Source organism: Lissotriton vulgaris, chromosome 5 (assembly GCF_964263255.1).
Source record: "Lissotriton vulgaris chromosome 5, aLisVul1.2, whole genome shotgun sequence".
Lineage (NCBI taxonomy): Eukaryota > Metazoa > Chordata > Amphibia > Caudata > Salamandridae > Lissotriton > Lissotriton vulgaris.
Genome location: NC_141693.1, coordinates 1,780,306,495 through 1,780,322,965, shown reverse-complemented (window position 1 = coordinate 1,780,322,965; position 16,471 = coordinate 1,780,306,495). Strand labels below are relative to the sequence as shown.

At 45.9% G+C, this 16,471-nt stretch overlaps 1 protein-coding gene across 1 annotated transcript in view; it reads left to right on the top strand.

Moving 5' to 3' along the window:
• The window catches only part of TUBG1 (tubulin gamma 1), a 197,387-nt gene that overhangs the window by 158,515 nt on the left and 22,401 nt on the right, over positions 1-16,471 (top strand). Inside the window, exons 9-10 of the mRNA XM_086924100.1 lie at positions 7,816-7,968; positions 8,123-8,284. Of these exons, the coding sequence (XP_086780226.1) occupies positions 7,816-7,968; positions 8,123-8,284 (315 nt within the window). The remainder of the gene's footprint in view (positions 1-7,815; positions 7,969-8,122; positions 8,285-16,471) is intronic.

Here is a 16,471-nt window from a genome sequence, read left to right as displayed (position 1 = left end):
TTGCTTTCGCCAGGAAGAACCAGAATTTGTCATGGGCGGGAAGCAAGATCGTGCTAACCCAAGACTACTCGAAGCAAACGGTAGAGTCAAGAAAAGGGTTCTTGGCCCTTAGCGAAACCCTATGCAAGAGAGGCGCCACTTTCAGCTTCGTGAGCCCAGCCAGGTTCAAAGTAACTGACAAGTGGAAAACAATGATCTTTGAATGCCCAGATGATCTAAAGAACTACCTACGAGGGCCACCGGTGGAAGAGATGGAGGCGATAAAAAGCCCCGGGGCAGCAAAAAGAAGTGCCTCACCAGACGTGAGCGGGCAATCTGAGTAAGATACACCATAACCAAGGAATACTCAGGACACAAAACAACAAATCTACCTCAAGCCACCATGAACAGTCAAACAGAAGCTGTAAACAGACATAAAGGCCGGGGGGTACCCCCCAAGCAGATACAAAGAATCCAAACGCCGGACGATGGCAATCACAGAGACCTGCTATTCAACAGGGACTGAGCAAGACCATGTTCTTACTTCCAGCCTACCTACAAATAAGGGAAGAACACAAAATCTACCTCAGGGATGATGCGGGCAGAGGAACTTTGTCGTCGCACACCCACTCAGCAAGTAAGGGAGGGTGGGTGGTGGGAGGGGAGGGAAGGGCTGGGGGGCCAAGGAGGGCGGGGGGAGCGTATACATGGGCTTACTTTCTATCATCTTTTCTTCTTCTTCTACTATCGTCCCTCTATATCTTCAGGTCGAGGTCCAGCAAGCGTAGGCATAGGTACCGAGGTATGCACACAACACAGACACCGCAAGCACGCAAGGAAGGGCCAAATAGACCGCGAAACACAAGCAACATAAAATGACGAACACCAACCAGAGCAGCATCGCAACAGACATCAAGATAGTGTCCCTAAATGTCAAGGGCCTCAACAGCCCGGTCAAGAGGAGGAAGGTGCTCGAGCACCTTAAGAAACTCAAAGGCGACATCTATGTGCTCCAAGAAACCAGATTAGAAGCAGCTGACATCGGGCGCATAGGTGCAAACTGGATAAGCGAGGTTGTGGGATCTCCGGCACAGAACAAGAAGAATGGGGTAATAACAATCATCACCAAAAAATCCCAGCTAGCAGTGGTGGGCTCACAAGTAGACACCCAAGGAAGGACACTGGTGACCACTCTTAGAAGGGCAGGAGAAACACTACATGTAGCAAACATATACGGTCCCAACACCGAAGACAAGCCTTTCTGGGAGGGCGTGGGATCACAACTGCACACACTACCACTAGAAGATCTGCTGATAGTCGCCGGGGACATGAACCAGGTTCTAGACTCAGCGATCGACAAACACTCAAACAGGCCAAGCCAAACAGCAAATAACCCCAACATCCTGAAGAATCTATGCGCCAAACTCAGACTGAGAGACCCATGGCGCCTAAGCAACCCAGATGCCAGAGAATACACATTCTACTCCAACCCACACAACTCATACAGCCGAATAGATTATATCCTCATGTCAGAAACACACACCCACCTCATAGACCACACGGAGATAGGACCCAGATCAGTATCAGACCACTCGCACGTGAGTCTAACATTGGCGGGCAGACATAACGAAAAGCCAACCCGCAGATGGCGATTCGATGATAGCATACTCCATAACAGCTCAGCGAAAGCCGAGATAGAGGAGGCGATAAAAGAATACCTGCTAATAAATGACGCACCAGAGACAAACAGGGAGGTACTTTGGGACGCACTAAAAGCCACCGTACGGGGAGTAGTGATGACAGTCAAAGGCAGATTAAACAAAGGAAGGAACAAAAAAATTGAAGACCTAGAAAATGAAATCAAAAAGTTGGAGAACAGCCATATAGCCAGAATGGAAGACAAGAACACACTCACTAATCTGACCAAACATAAGTACGAACTCAATAGAATATTGAGTGAGCAAGCAGGGACCTGGATTAACAAATATAAATCCATTAACCTTTGCAATGCAAACAAGGCCGGCAAGAACTTAGCATCCAAGCCACCATGAACAGTCAAACAGAAGCTGTAAACAGACATAAAGGCCGGGGGGTACCCCCCAAGCAGATACAAAGAATCCAAACGCCGGACGATGGCAATCACAGAGACCTGCTATTCAACAGGGACTGAGCAAGACCATGTTCTTACTTCCAGCCTACCTACAAATAAGGGAAGAACACAAAATCTACCTCAGGGATGATGCGGGCAGAGGAACTTTGTCGTCGCACACCCACTCAGCAAGTAAGGGAGGGTGGGGGGTGGGAGGGGAGGGAAGGGCTGGGGGGCCAAGGAGGGCGGGGGGGAGTGTATACATGGGCTTACTTTCTATCATCTTTTCTTCTTCTTCTACTATCGTCCCTCTATATCTTCAGGTCGAGGTCCAGCAAGCGTAGGCATAGGTACCGAGGTATGCACACAACACAGACACCGCAAGCACGCAAGGAAGGGCCAAATAGACCGCGAAACACAAGCAACATAAAATGACTAACACCAACCAGAGCAGCATCGCAACAGACATCAAGATAGTGTCCCTAAATGTCAAGGGCCTCAACAGCCCGGTCAAGAGGAGGAAGGTGCTCGAGCACCTTAAGAAACTCAAAGGCGACATCTATGTGCTCCAAGAAACCAGATTAGAAGCAGCTGACATCGGGCGCATAGGTGCAAACTGGATAAGCGAGGTTGTGGGATCTCCGGCACAGAACAAGAAGAATGGGGTAATAACAATCATCACCAAAAAATCCCAGCTAGCAGTGGTGGGCTCACAAGTAGACACCCAAGGAAGGACACTGGTGACCACTCTTAGAAGGGCAGGAGAAACACTACATGTAGCAAACATATACGGTCCCAACACCGAAGACGAGCCTTTCTGGGAGGGCGTGGGATCACAACTGCACACACTACCACTAGAAGATCTGCTGATAGTCGCCGGGGACATGAACCAGGTTCTAGACTCAGCGATCGACAAACACCCAAACAGGCCAAGCCAAACAGCAAATAACCCCAACATCCTGAAGAATCTATGCGCCAAACTCAGACTGAGAGACCCATGGCGCCTAAGCAACCCAGATGCCAGAGAATACACATTCTACTCCAACCCACACAACTCATACAGCCGAATAGATTATATCCTCATGTCAGAAACACACACCCACCTCATAGACCACACGGAGATAGGACCCAGATCAGTATCAGACCACTCGCACGTGAGTCTAACATTGGCGGGCAGACATAACGAAAAGCCAACCCGCAGATGGCGATTCGATGATAGCATACTCCATAACAGCTCAACGAAAGCCGAGATAGAGGAGGCGATAAAAGAATACCTGCTAATAAATGACGCACCAGAGACAAACAGGGAGGTACTTTGGGACGCACTAAAAGCCACCGTACGGGGAGTAGTGATGACAGTCAAAGGCAGATTAAACAAAGGAAGGAACAAAAAAATTGAAGACCTAGAAAATGAAATCAAAAAGTTGGAGAACAGCCATATAGCCAGAATGGAAGACAAGAACACACTCACTAATCTGACCAAACATAAGTACGAACTCAATAGAATATTGAGTGAGCAAGCAGGGACCTGGATTAACAAATATAAATCCATTAACCTTTGCAATGCAAACAAGGCCGGCAAGAACTTAGCATCCTACCTAAGAGGGAAACAGCGACAACACACGATAGGAGCCATCAAAGACAGACAGGGCAAGTCCATGACTGCTAACAACGAAATACTAGAGGTCTTTAGAGATTTCTATGAGGGACTGTACACTAGGGATGAAACACTAAAGGAGGGTGGGGGCAAAGAGCTGCTGGGAAGTGTATCCACCCCTACACTATCAGCCTGTGAACGAGACATCCTAGAGCTAGACATAACGGAAGATGAAGTAGCCAAAGCCACGGCAAGCCTCAAGGATAATAAAGCTTCAGGGCCAGATGGTTTCACAGCGAGCTTCTACAAAAACTACATGCACATCCTCAAACACACAATGAAACAGGTATTCACAGAATGCGTCCAGACAGGTCACATGACACCCTCGATGGCCTAGGCAAACATAATTGTCATACCAAAGGAGGGGAAGGATTCAACCGAGGCAAAGAACTTCAGACCAATCTCCCTCATCAATGTAGACTGCAAGATATATGCTAAAGTACTTGCCAACAGACTCAATGCTTACCTACCCAAACTCATACACAACTCTCAAGTGGGCTACCTCAAAAACCGCATGTCCCACGATAACACGAGACTACTATGCCACATAATCAATCACTCCTCCAGAAGCAACAAGGCCGCAGTTATGATAGCCCTAGACGCGGAGAAAGCTTTTGACAGGGTCTCATGGCCCTTCCTAGAGCACTGTATGGAGAAATTCGGTTTAGGACCGAACTACAGGAATATGGTGATGGCCCTATACAGCAACCCCAAAGCCAGGGTGGTAGTCAATGGAGGCACATCAAACATACTCAACCTAGGCAGGGGAACGAGACAAGGATGTCCACTCTCACCAGCCCTATTCCTGTTAGCCATTGAACCACTCCTCACGATGATTAGAACAAATGAAGATATAGTAGGGATACCAATAGGGGGAGAAACTTTTAAGCTGGCGGCATATGCGGACGATGTCCTAATAGTCACAGAAGACCCCGAAAGATCCATTAGAGCTCTGACTGACACTATTGACAAATATGCTCAAGTCTCGGGGTATAGGCTCAACAAAGATAAATCAGAATGCAAACCCCTAAATATACACACGACAAGAGAGGTACTAGGAACTCCGGATTAACATGGCAACAGAAGCCCATAAAATACATAGGCATCCTCTTTGAGAGAGACCTAAGAACGACGCTGGAGCACAATGAACAGGCAACAATCAAGAAAGTTAAAGAGAAAGTGGAGGGGTGGTCGCCCAAATTCACCACATGGTGGGGAAGGATTGAAGCGATAAAAATGATGTTAACACCGGTGGTGAACTACATGCTAACCATGCTCCCTTTGACGAACACAGAAGATTTCCACAAGAAACTAGACAAGATACTTAACTACTTCCTGTGGAAAGATAAAAAACCCAGAATAAGCCTACACAAGCTTAGGCTCACAAAAGATCAGGGCGGGCTGAACATAACAAACTTCAAAAGATTCCAGGTAGCATGCATAGCCAGACAGGGACTACACTGGTTGGACCCAAGGAAGGAATATACCCCAGCATGGCTAACACTAGAGCGTGGACTATTAAAAGGCATGAACCCCATCACCCTCCTCACAGCCACCCGACACCCAGCAGTCAAGGAGAACCCCGTCCTGAAAAATACGAAAACAGCTCTCCTGAGCGTCGACAAACTATTGACATCAAGCATAAGAGGCAGCCAACTTGAGTCTATATGGCACAACCCAACATTGAAATACAGAGATAAGGTCCTAGACATGCACGAATGGTATAAACATGGCATCTCCACGGCCCAAGACCTTCAGGAACAGAGCGCCTACACAACCTTCGACACCATCAAAGCAACACACAACCTACAGAGCATAGAGCTCTACAACTTCCTGAAAATCAAAGTAGCCATCAGGAAGGCAAACCTCAATAACCGCACACCTCCACTCATACAACTCGCAGCCAGTCTTAACACACTAGGACACCAAGTAGCACACCTATACAAAGTCCTCCGCCCCAAGGAAACCAAACTAAACGACAAGGTCACAAATTTCTGGGGGGAGGTAGCAGGAAGGGAGCTAAGCGAGGCAGAGATGTGGAGATCCTCCACTAGGAAGAAAATAACGGCAGTGCTCAACCAAACCAAATATTGGCTAGTACACAAGGCATACTGGACACCGGCCCGCCTTGCCGCTTTGAGGATCCGAGACAGCGATACATGCTGGAACTGCCACAAAGCAAAGGGAGACCTAGAACACCTTCTGCTCAGCTGTCCTAAGGTCAGGGGATTCTGGGACAGAATTGGAACACTCATCAATGAGATAACAGGACTAGACATACACATAGATTTTCCCAACCTAGTCCTAGGCTTTACGTCTCCGTCAATCACAACAACAGAAGTTCGCGACCTCATTGACCTATTGCTTACGGCAGCAGTCAAAATGGTCCTAAGTAATTGGAAGGACACCTCCAAAAGCCGCACCCCAAGCATGGCTCAATTGGGTCACGTTCCTAAGGGGGGCAGATAACATCACAGCGAAACACTCACCGAAAACCCATAGGCAGGCGAACATGTGGGGACCCCTAGACCGATACTTAACATCACATAAACCCCCATAGGCGCAGAATCCAGACACAACAGAGCGTACCAAGCACTCTCTATATCGACCTCGACCTCTATCCCCCCCCTCATCCTCACTATTGACCGGGGTTGGGGAAAGAAATACCAACGAACAACGAAGCGTCGCAAGGAGGAGGCATAGAACTACGACCAACAGAACATGGACAATCGAAATATTAAACCCCCCCCCCCCCCCCCCCCCCCCCCCGGCATTTTTTTTTCTTTCCCTCTTTTCTTCTTTCTTCGTTCTCTGATTTTCCACTCATGTATATCCCATGCTCCATGTAAATATATATATTTTTTTTTTACTCAATAAAAAAAATTACAGAAATAAAAAATAAGAGTTTTAGCAAACAGGGGATTTTGCTATGGTGAGACTTTTTCTTGAAAGAGTCAAGCAGATGATTCAACCATTCAAGTTTCTCATCCTCAAAAAGACAGTTAAGCTTCCCCTCTCCTTCGTATAGAAAGGTATGGTTAATAGAGAATTAACAAGAGCTGTAATATCTGAAGTATGAAATATAACCACATCTCCAAATAAGAATTTTGTCTGCTATCGCCATCACACTGATTAGTATTCTGTACCACCTGTATAAAGTTGCTTCTGTGTTTCATTTCCTTTACTGAAGCGCAGTGTACATAATCACACTATGGATCCCTAAAGCAGAGTATGCTTTAAAAATCCATCTGTCCCAAAGACTGGAGGAGAGAACATCAGCAATAGTGTACTTCTCAGAGTCATAATAACATTAAGCAATGTAGCAAATCAGTTCTTGGTTTTTACTGTTCTTTAAAATGGGGGACACTGCTCGTGCTTGACTCCATTCCTCCTTGTGTGACATAAAGGGATGAAATCATTGTGAAGACAAGTGAGCTCTTATGCTAGTTTATGATTTAAAAGAATATATAAATCTTAGTCTTTTGCAGAACTTGAAACTTCCCCATAGATGAAAGGGGAGAGCCCCCTCTCCCCTAAGAAGTAGTTAAACTAAGGGCTGATAACGCTGACCACTAATAGCACTACTTTTAGCTACTTTTCCCTATTCCACATTTCCATTCACTTCTCTTTCCCTTAATTTCTAATATCCCAATTTCATTACTAACTGCATTTCAAATTATGGTATTTTCATGATGAATTATTAGTCATGAATTTGTGTTGTAGGTTGGGGGTTTGCCATGTCGGGCTTTGAAAATCAGGGCCATGATAGATTCTCAGGATGTATCCATAAGGCAAGTTTACAAACTCTGAATCTAAATGGTACCAGACAGTCTCTTGAAATTATCCTGGAAATTTAGCATAGTTCACAATCATGTGCATCAAAATTAATTAGTCTTACTAAAGAGAATATTCTCCAGAGACACACCCCAAGATTATGTTCAAAAGCTATATAAATACATTTCACTTGTTGCTTTCTATCCTCATTTCCAGCACTAAAACTTTTGGAAGAACATAAAACCGTGTGATGTACATTTTATTCATTGCCATTTGCCTTATGTTAATTTTTTTTGTGATCTAAAATTACTTTTAGGTAGCCAGTGTGCGCAAAACAACAGTTCTAGATGTGATGCGTCGCTTGCTGCAGCCCAAAAATGTAATGGTGTCCACTGGGAGAGATCGCTCTACAAACCACTGTTACATTGCCATTCTTAATATCATACAAGGCGAGGTAGACCCCACGCAGGTACGTATAGCTGTGGAATGTGTGAATGTAAGACCAATATGTAGTTGTGGTGATACCCATATCCTGCTAGCTTCATGTTAATCTGTTTTCATCTTGCTGAGTTGACACACCATGCTAAATGTTGTAACATGATGAAGTTGATCTTTTTCTATAGGTGCACAAGAGTCTTCAGAGGATTCGTGAAAGAAAGCTGGCAAACTTTATTCCATGGGGGCCTGCAAGCATCCAGGTAGCCTTGTCCCGCAAGTCCCCCTATCTTCCATCTGCTCACAGGGTCAGTGGTCTAATGATGGCAAACCACACTAACATCTCATCGGTGAGTATATGATGACCTACTCGCCCTTTTTGAGCCAGGGTCTACAGTTCTGCTTGGTCATATAAATAGTAGGGCTTACTAGGAGATGAACACTTCATGGCAGCGCTTAGCTAGTCTGGTGCTATTCCTGATGGTGTAGGCTTGTTGGTGGGGCTTTGTAAAATTAGAAGTGGGCTAACCATTGATGTTTTGATTGATAGTAGGCTAACAGGCGTGAGTGTTTTCGGAAATGTACAACATTGTTGTGGCATGAATGCACAGTACTATTTGCATATGATGATACGTTTACAATAGCCAAGTGGGCAATGTTATGGACACATTTGTAATGCTTAGTCTTTCAATAAAATATCTTATATGCTGCCTTGTAGCAAATGAGTGTTTGGATTTGGCAGGTACCATAAGAGGCTTCATGACCTGTATGCCTTAAGCTGTTCTGCATTGTATTGTATTATAATTGCATTTATATAGCGCTTATTACCCCTGACGAAGAGTCAAAACACTGTTTTGGCGAACAGCACTCAACTCTGGAACCCATAAAGGATTAGTGATGAAGTAGTATAGTGAAATATGAAAGTAAGTGGAGTGGTGGATATGTTAGTCAGTTATTTGGATTGAGAAGGATAGTGGAGGGATAAAAGAGGGAAAACATGTTTGCATTTATATAGCGCTTACTACCCCTAATATGCTTTTTAGGAGAGTAGCACACTACTCTAGAACCCATAAGAGATTCCCTGTCCATGTTCCAGTATCCATCATGCATACATCATGAAGAAGCAGATGACTAACCTAGCTCAGTCACGGAGATGATTGGAACCATAATAATGACTAGCAGGATTAAATTGGTGTTGGACAAAATGCCTCCTGCTTATGTTTCTCCAAATGTTATTGTGAAGTTTAATATCCTATTGGAAAGGATGATCAATATGTAAAGAACAGCGTTTTTCTGGGATTTTAAACAGAAGCCATGTCAGTTGTTGACAACACCAGTCACAAACATTTTGGAGGTCAGATTGCAGTCGAGACCCCCTGCTTCTACTGTGTTTGCCGTTGACAAAGTGGAAAAACATTAGATAGTTCCTTTCTGCCTTTCAAGTCCCATCAAATCCAACTGTGTAAACATTGTCAGAACTCCAAGCCAGTAAAAAAAAATGTTTAAAGTACCCACACACTCTACTCTCTGCCTCTGCATGGAAATGAGCCATGCGAACAGTATTCTTCATGGAAAAGTGGCGACTGGACACTTGATTATAAAGTAACTTTACAGACAACCGTGAAGCCATCAGATCTCCTTTCTGTATTGAGGAGGTATGAGGAAAAAATGAACGTGGAACCACATTTCTCTATTGCATGACCTCATTGCGTAGGATAGAAGGACCAGCTCCATCATATGTGAAGATGAAAGGATATCTTTAATATCGACACAACCATGGTTCTTGCCGGTACAGAGCTTAAATAGTTAGCCAACTGAGCTGTGCTTCAACCGTAATGAAGGTTTACTATTTTAACCAGAGGTTCAGTCTTAAATGTTCAATATTTCTTTTGAAAGCTGGTGTCCAACATGAACAGAAAAGGACATGCCCTTCACCTCACTGCAAGCTAAGGTTATCTGTTTTGCAGAGGGAGGGTTGACAGTACTGGTGAATTTTAGGGATTTTTATTCCTACCACTTTTGTCAACAACAGTCCTATCAGTCAGGCTACAGTTAACTTGGTTACCAACAATGATTGATTCCAGCCAGAGATGGCCTTGGGAATTTCAGAAGCAAGTTTAATCTCCAAGAAACTTCATCCAACTAAGGAAGCTCGCCAACGTATGAAGGCTTTTGAGAAGGCCTTCTGTTTATGTTCCTGCAAGTGGCACTTGCATAGGTTCAGTGAAGTTGAAGCAAAATTTGTATTCCAAATACTTCCTGGTCAAAAAAGTAAGCTGATTGAGAACCACCTTTGATGTCTGTTAAATATCAAAGGAAACCGTTCTGCCGGGTTCTGTGCTTGATGACAATAGCCTGTACTTCAGGGCTAATTATTGAAATGTAAGATATAGTCTTCAAAGTACACATACTTTCACCCGTATAAAAAATATGTTAATAGTTCATAATCAACAGACTGCAATATCCATGTTAGTCATTATATTTTGACTTCCATTCAGCGCTGAATATCTGAATATCTGAAGATGATGAATGTGCTATGTGTTAGTGTGTTGGTCCACCCCAATTACTCAGGCCTCTGAATATTTCTATACTTAGATGAACGGCTGCGGTAGGCACCATCTGAGGAGGTTACACAAATGGCATCGAAGACCTCTCTCAAAATGATCCAGTGCCTGGGCTTTACACAACACCTCGATGCTCAAGGTTGTTCTGGGAACATATTTCAACACCCTTCATTTTTTCTGGTTCCTTTTCTTTCATTCAGCTGAGAGCAAAATTGCTTTTTACCATCTAGAAAGAGGGCTAACTGTGATACCGGCGGCGTGGCAAACACTTTTGGTGCATGAATCAACATGCTTACTCCTAAAACAAATCCATCCGGTTATAAGCCCATCATGCTACTCTGTCTAAGGAGGAAGACTTGTTATTGTATCACTATCCACCATCCATGCACCTAAAGGCAAGATGGCGCCTGCACGTCAGGCGTGTTTGTGAGAGCTCCGTTTGGGCGTCCCAACTAGAAGCCGTACCTGAGCTTTGGCGGTGATTCTTGCTATCACCAGGCCGCGCTTCCAGTCCGCTGGTGCCCTGCTGGTGTATTGGCGGTGTTCGGAGCTGCGTAGGGGAGCTTTTTCGGAGTGCTCTGGTCCAGGGGCTACGATCCTGTGCTTGTGTGGGAGGCGCCCGCTGTGTCGAACGGACGAGGATGCAGCGCAGTGCTGCAGCGGCACCCGGAACAATCAAACGCCGACCCTGGTGCACAGAGGGACGCCTCATCCAGAGCCGATAGTTGAGAGTCGAACGGAGTCATAGGAATCACGGAGCAGATGACAGAGAAACGCTGAATGCTGCCGCTATTTTCGAGTGCGGTCCTAGCCAGGAAACAGCGCAGGAACAACTGAGGTGAAAACACTGCTCTGGGCAAAAAAGTCAAGTAAGACTGTTCTTCAATCTTGAAATAGAACTAAATTTAGGAGAGAAAAGGTAGTTTTCTTCTCTTCTCTTCTCTTCTATTAAAAAAAAACGGATTTTGAAGGGTTTAAAAGGATTTAAGAGGCTTTTAAGCTTAAAGAGACTCCATAATCAGCATAATCGGCAGAGCCTACTAATTAAAAGGCGATTTTTGGCAATTACTTATATAAACTGTATAGTATAAGGAATATTTTGCAATATGGCCCCTAAAACTGCGCGTGGCGGTAAAACTAGACCTAGCGGTGAAAATCAGATTGGAACTCGAGCTGCTCTTGCGGCAAAATCAAAGCAAGATACTAGCAATAACGACCCTGATAATAGCCAATTGGGCACTCCAAAAATCCCACAAATGTTTAACTCCAAAGTAAAAGCAACAACAATAACAATCGCCAAGTCTCAGAATGATGGAGGTGGGACTGAAAAGGATATGGCTATTATTGACTTGGGCGGTTAACATCTGGACAACGATCAAGATGAGACTCTGGTAGTGGCACTCGAACAGTTGGTAGCCTCTCCGGCAACCTCTTCAACTACTCCATCCACACTTGTCTCTCCATTTGAACCCCTCGCACTGCCTGGAACACAAAATACTGTTGTTTTCAATGTCAGCGATGAGAGGGAGGATGAAGGTGATGCTGAACTGGACCCATCCCGAGCTGAAGGGGTTAGAATGTGATGGCGACCCCATCGGTAGCAAAGATAGTGAATTTTATTCACTCTCAGAACACTCCGAGGGGTCTGACTTGGAAGAGGATTTAGAGGAGGGGCTGGAAAATACAAGTAAGGAAAATACAAGCAAGGAAACACCTGTCAGTGCTACAGTCTATCTGCGGGTAACTAGATCCTGGAGCGAGGAAACTTCAGATGGAGACCCAACTATAATAGATCAAGATCTAGATCAGGATCTAGCAGACTCTACTCAACAAACCAGCTCTAGTCCCGGCTTTCCTAATCAAACACCAATAGATATTATACTGAAAGCCATTTCAGATCAACGGCTAGAGGCAAAAGCCGAGCACTTGAAAACTCACAATGCTTGTAAAAAAACTCCAGTACACGGTGCGACGATTAGCCAAGTCATGTACCGTATTTTCTGGCGTATAAGACGACTTTTTAACCCTTGAAAATCTTTTCAAAAGTTGGGGGTCGTCTTATACGCCAGTGTCATTTAATATGCAAGCGAATATAGCCCAAAACCTATATTTTAAAAGGAAAAGTAGGGGGTCGTCTTATACGCCGAGTCGTCTTATACGCCAGAAAATACGGTAATGATTTTACAGATAGAATGGCAGAAGCGGAAGGTCGTATATCCTCACTAAAGGACCAAGTAACACACATTAAAACTAGTCTTGATGACTCCAAGGGGCAGAAAGAAGATGTGAATTCTAAACTGGTTGACTTGGAGAATAGACTCCGTCGTAATCTGCGAATTTTGGGTGTTCCAGAAGGAAGCGAGGGACAAGATGTACGACAGTTTGTTGTGGAACTTTTTGAAGAAGCTTTTCCTGATGTCAAAGACTGGCAATGGTCTCAGGAGATTCAGAGGGCACATCGCTTTCCTTTTCGCAAGCAAACGACACCGAACACCCAAACACGGCAATACCCTCGAGCCATTTTGATATCCCTGAATAACTTCTTGGCAAGACAAAAACTGTACGATCTTGCAAGGCCGGATAAGAAGCGCTCTGGGAAGGGTATAGAGTTTTTCGTACGCCCTGACTATTGCCATTCTACTGTAGAAAACCGCTGGAGAATGCGCCAAATGATCGAACCATTTCAAGAAAAGGGCGCTCAAGCTTTTCTGCTTCAACCATCCACACTAAAGATTGTATATAAGGGACAAAATAGATTCTTTACCGCCGAAGCTCTAGCAAAAGCATATTTGAATACATTAGAATGAGGAGCAAGATTTGAGTGATAGATATTAGATGTCTTGTGTGGTATAACTCATTCTTTTCTAATGTTTGAGTTATGGATACGCCCAAACATCTGTGGCGCTCTCACATACATCACCGGGGCAATAGGCCCCTTTGCCTTAATGTTGGGGGTGGGTCACTGGGGGGGGGGGGGTGCGATGGGGTTTGGGTGGGACGGACACGGGGGTGTGCTGGGGGGAAAAAGGGGAAAAATTCAGACAAAGCCATAGAATATTATGTTGAAATGAATAGTCTTTTCTTTGTTGATGTAATGGTACAATGGTATAATGCAATTTTTGCAATGAATCTACGTACTTGTTATGGCTGGCTGTAATTTTCGAATGTGCTCATTTAATGTATGTGGTCTCAATAATGTGCAAAAGCGTAAGCGTGTGATGCATGAAATTCGCTTAATACAACCAGATATAATATGTATTCAAGAGACGCACATACCGTGGGCGAAAAGACAAGTATTGAAAGATCTTGGGTTTTTAGTGTTGACTGCCTCACAACAATCTACTATGAATCGAGGTGTGGCTATTTTGGGACGACGGTCTGTAATTACAATGGGGAAAATTAAAGTAGACAGCTTAGGATGCTGGGCAATTGCGGAATGTGTTATCGGCAATGTTGTTACTACGATCTGTACAGTATATGGATGACAACGCAGTGATAGAATATCTAAATGTAGAATTAGCCCTTTGGAGCACGCCATTATTTTTATTGGGGGATTTCAATATTCATGGGGAACTGAATACTTGGAATCCAAAATTTACTAGATATCAAGGCAGGAAGCCCAAGGTATTTAAGGCATTACGCCAACTCTTATATCAACATGGGTTGATGGATGGGTGGCCTGTGGCTCATTTGAAGGATCCTGGCTTTACTTTTTTTTCTTCGCCGCTAAAGAAATTTGTGCGAATCGACTATATTTTGATACCCAGACATATGGCACAAGGATCTAGCATGTTAAACCACGCATCACATCAGATCACGCTCCAATCGTTATGGAAAGGGGCGACCAATCGGTCCCCCCGAACGTATGGTGGAGTACCCCGATCCCCCCGGGAAGCCATTTTGGGCGGGAGGCGCGTCTCGGCTGGTATGCCCGAAGCGGCGTAGCCGGGGCGCGCTTTTTCCCTCCCAAGAGTGGGTTGTCCTAGACACCGAAGCCATCCGCCACGCCCAGGGAGGCGGAAGGGGGCGGGTTCACGCCCGCCCCAAGAAGAATAAAAGGAGCCACAAGCCAAGAAAGCATCCTCTTGTTCCTGTGCTCTGAAGCTGCACCTCCTCGCTGCACGTGAGCTCGAGACGGAAGAGCCATTTTTGAAATTTGTAATTTCTCTCTTTTCTCTTCTAGCGCTGCAAATCATGCCGGGCAAGAGAGTCGCAAAGAAGGTCAGCACCGACCAGATGCTCCGGATGTTGGTGAAGGACATGGCAGAGATGAAAAGGAAAATGGCGGCCAGGGACGGTGCGGGAAGGCCAAAAAGACCCAACCCGACGGAGGCCCCGGCCGGCAGAAGGAAGAGGGCCAGGAATGGGTCAAACGAGGACGAGGTCCCAGTTCCGGAGGCTCCCCCGATGAGCCCTCCTAGACCAGCGGAGATTCCCGCGCCGGCTCCTGCCGAGGGTCAGCAGATCCCCGTTGTGGTTACCCCAGTGGACGAAGGGGACATGCCCCCGGAATTGGCCGCCCAGTTGGCGGCATGGCTGGGTAATAGCAGCGGGCGTCCCGTGGCTCCGGGGGACACGGCTGAGGAAGCCAAGCAATTAATGAGGCAGTTGCGGCAGTCTCGAGAGGCCGCGAAACCTCCTTGTCCGTTTATTTCCCCGCAGGCTCCAGTAGAGCAACCCGCAGCGGGCACGAGTTCGGCAGCAACGGCGGTTACAGCTTCTAGCTCAGGTAAGCAGCTAATGCCGATTGCGGGGAAGGGGGCGGTACCCTCGAGAAGGGAGAGATTGGCTCAGCATATCCCGATGGAGGTCAAAGAACGGATATGGGCTGAGCAATACGTAAACATGTTTTCCTTACTAACCGACCACTATGAGATCGAGCATGTGAAAGTTCAGAAGGAACTCATGCATCCGAGTGTTTGGTGCGCAAAAATGGCCGCCTTTAGAGTCGATGAGACGATAGGTAACTGGGGTAGAGCATTTAGCATATTCACTTCAATTAAGGGGGAACGGAGACCCGATTTATTGACCGAGTTACCTGTGTACCAGTCACGTATTATGGAATATTCGCAGACCTATGGTGGCAATGAGTGGTTTTTGATAATATTTTTCGTAAGGCCAAAGAGTTCGATGCGTCTCTGACGTGGGATTGTTATGACTCCATTTCTGTGAACTTTCCCGCCAATCATCCGGGGCACCCTTTCGGACAGGAGCAAGTAACGAGCATCACCCAAAGCCGAACGGCAATACAGGTAAAAAAGGGGTATGCTGGAACTTTAACAGGGGAAAGTGTACGAGGCCCCACGGGTCATGCAAGTTTAGACATGAATGTGGGGGGTGTGGACAGTCTTCGCATCCCGAGACCATGTGCAGAGCCAAAACGGGTGATAACGGCAGTAGGGGAAGCGCCAAACAGGTCTGACATAGTCCAAGGGGCGGCTTTACCTACACCGGTTGATACCATGGCAATGATTCCTTGGCTCAGCGAATACCCTGATCATGTCTCCGCTGGGGTGCTGCGAGATGGGTTTTCTTACGGTTTCCGCATCCCGGTGGGGAATTTTCAGGGGAAAGCACAGTGTAGGAACCAACTCTCGGTCCTGCATAATACGGCAGTGGTGCAAGCAAAGATTGGGAAAGAAGTAGCCCGGGGTCGGGTGGCAGGACCATTCAACACGCCACCAGTTCCTAGTTTCGTTTGTTCACCTTTGGGAGTGGTCCCCAAGAAGGACCGGGGTGAGTTTAGACTGATACATAATTTGTCAGCACCGAAGGATTTGTCAGTTAATGATGCAATAGACCCAGGGCTTTGTTCGGTGAGGTACGCATCCTTCGATGATGCAGTCGCCATGTTGAATCGCCTGGGGCCCGGAGCGCTGATGGCCAAATCCGACATCGAGTCCGCTTTACGGTTGCTCCCGGTACACCCGGACGATCAGCGTCTCCTGGGCTTTATGTTTCATGGGCGCTATT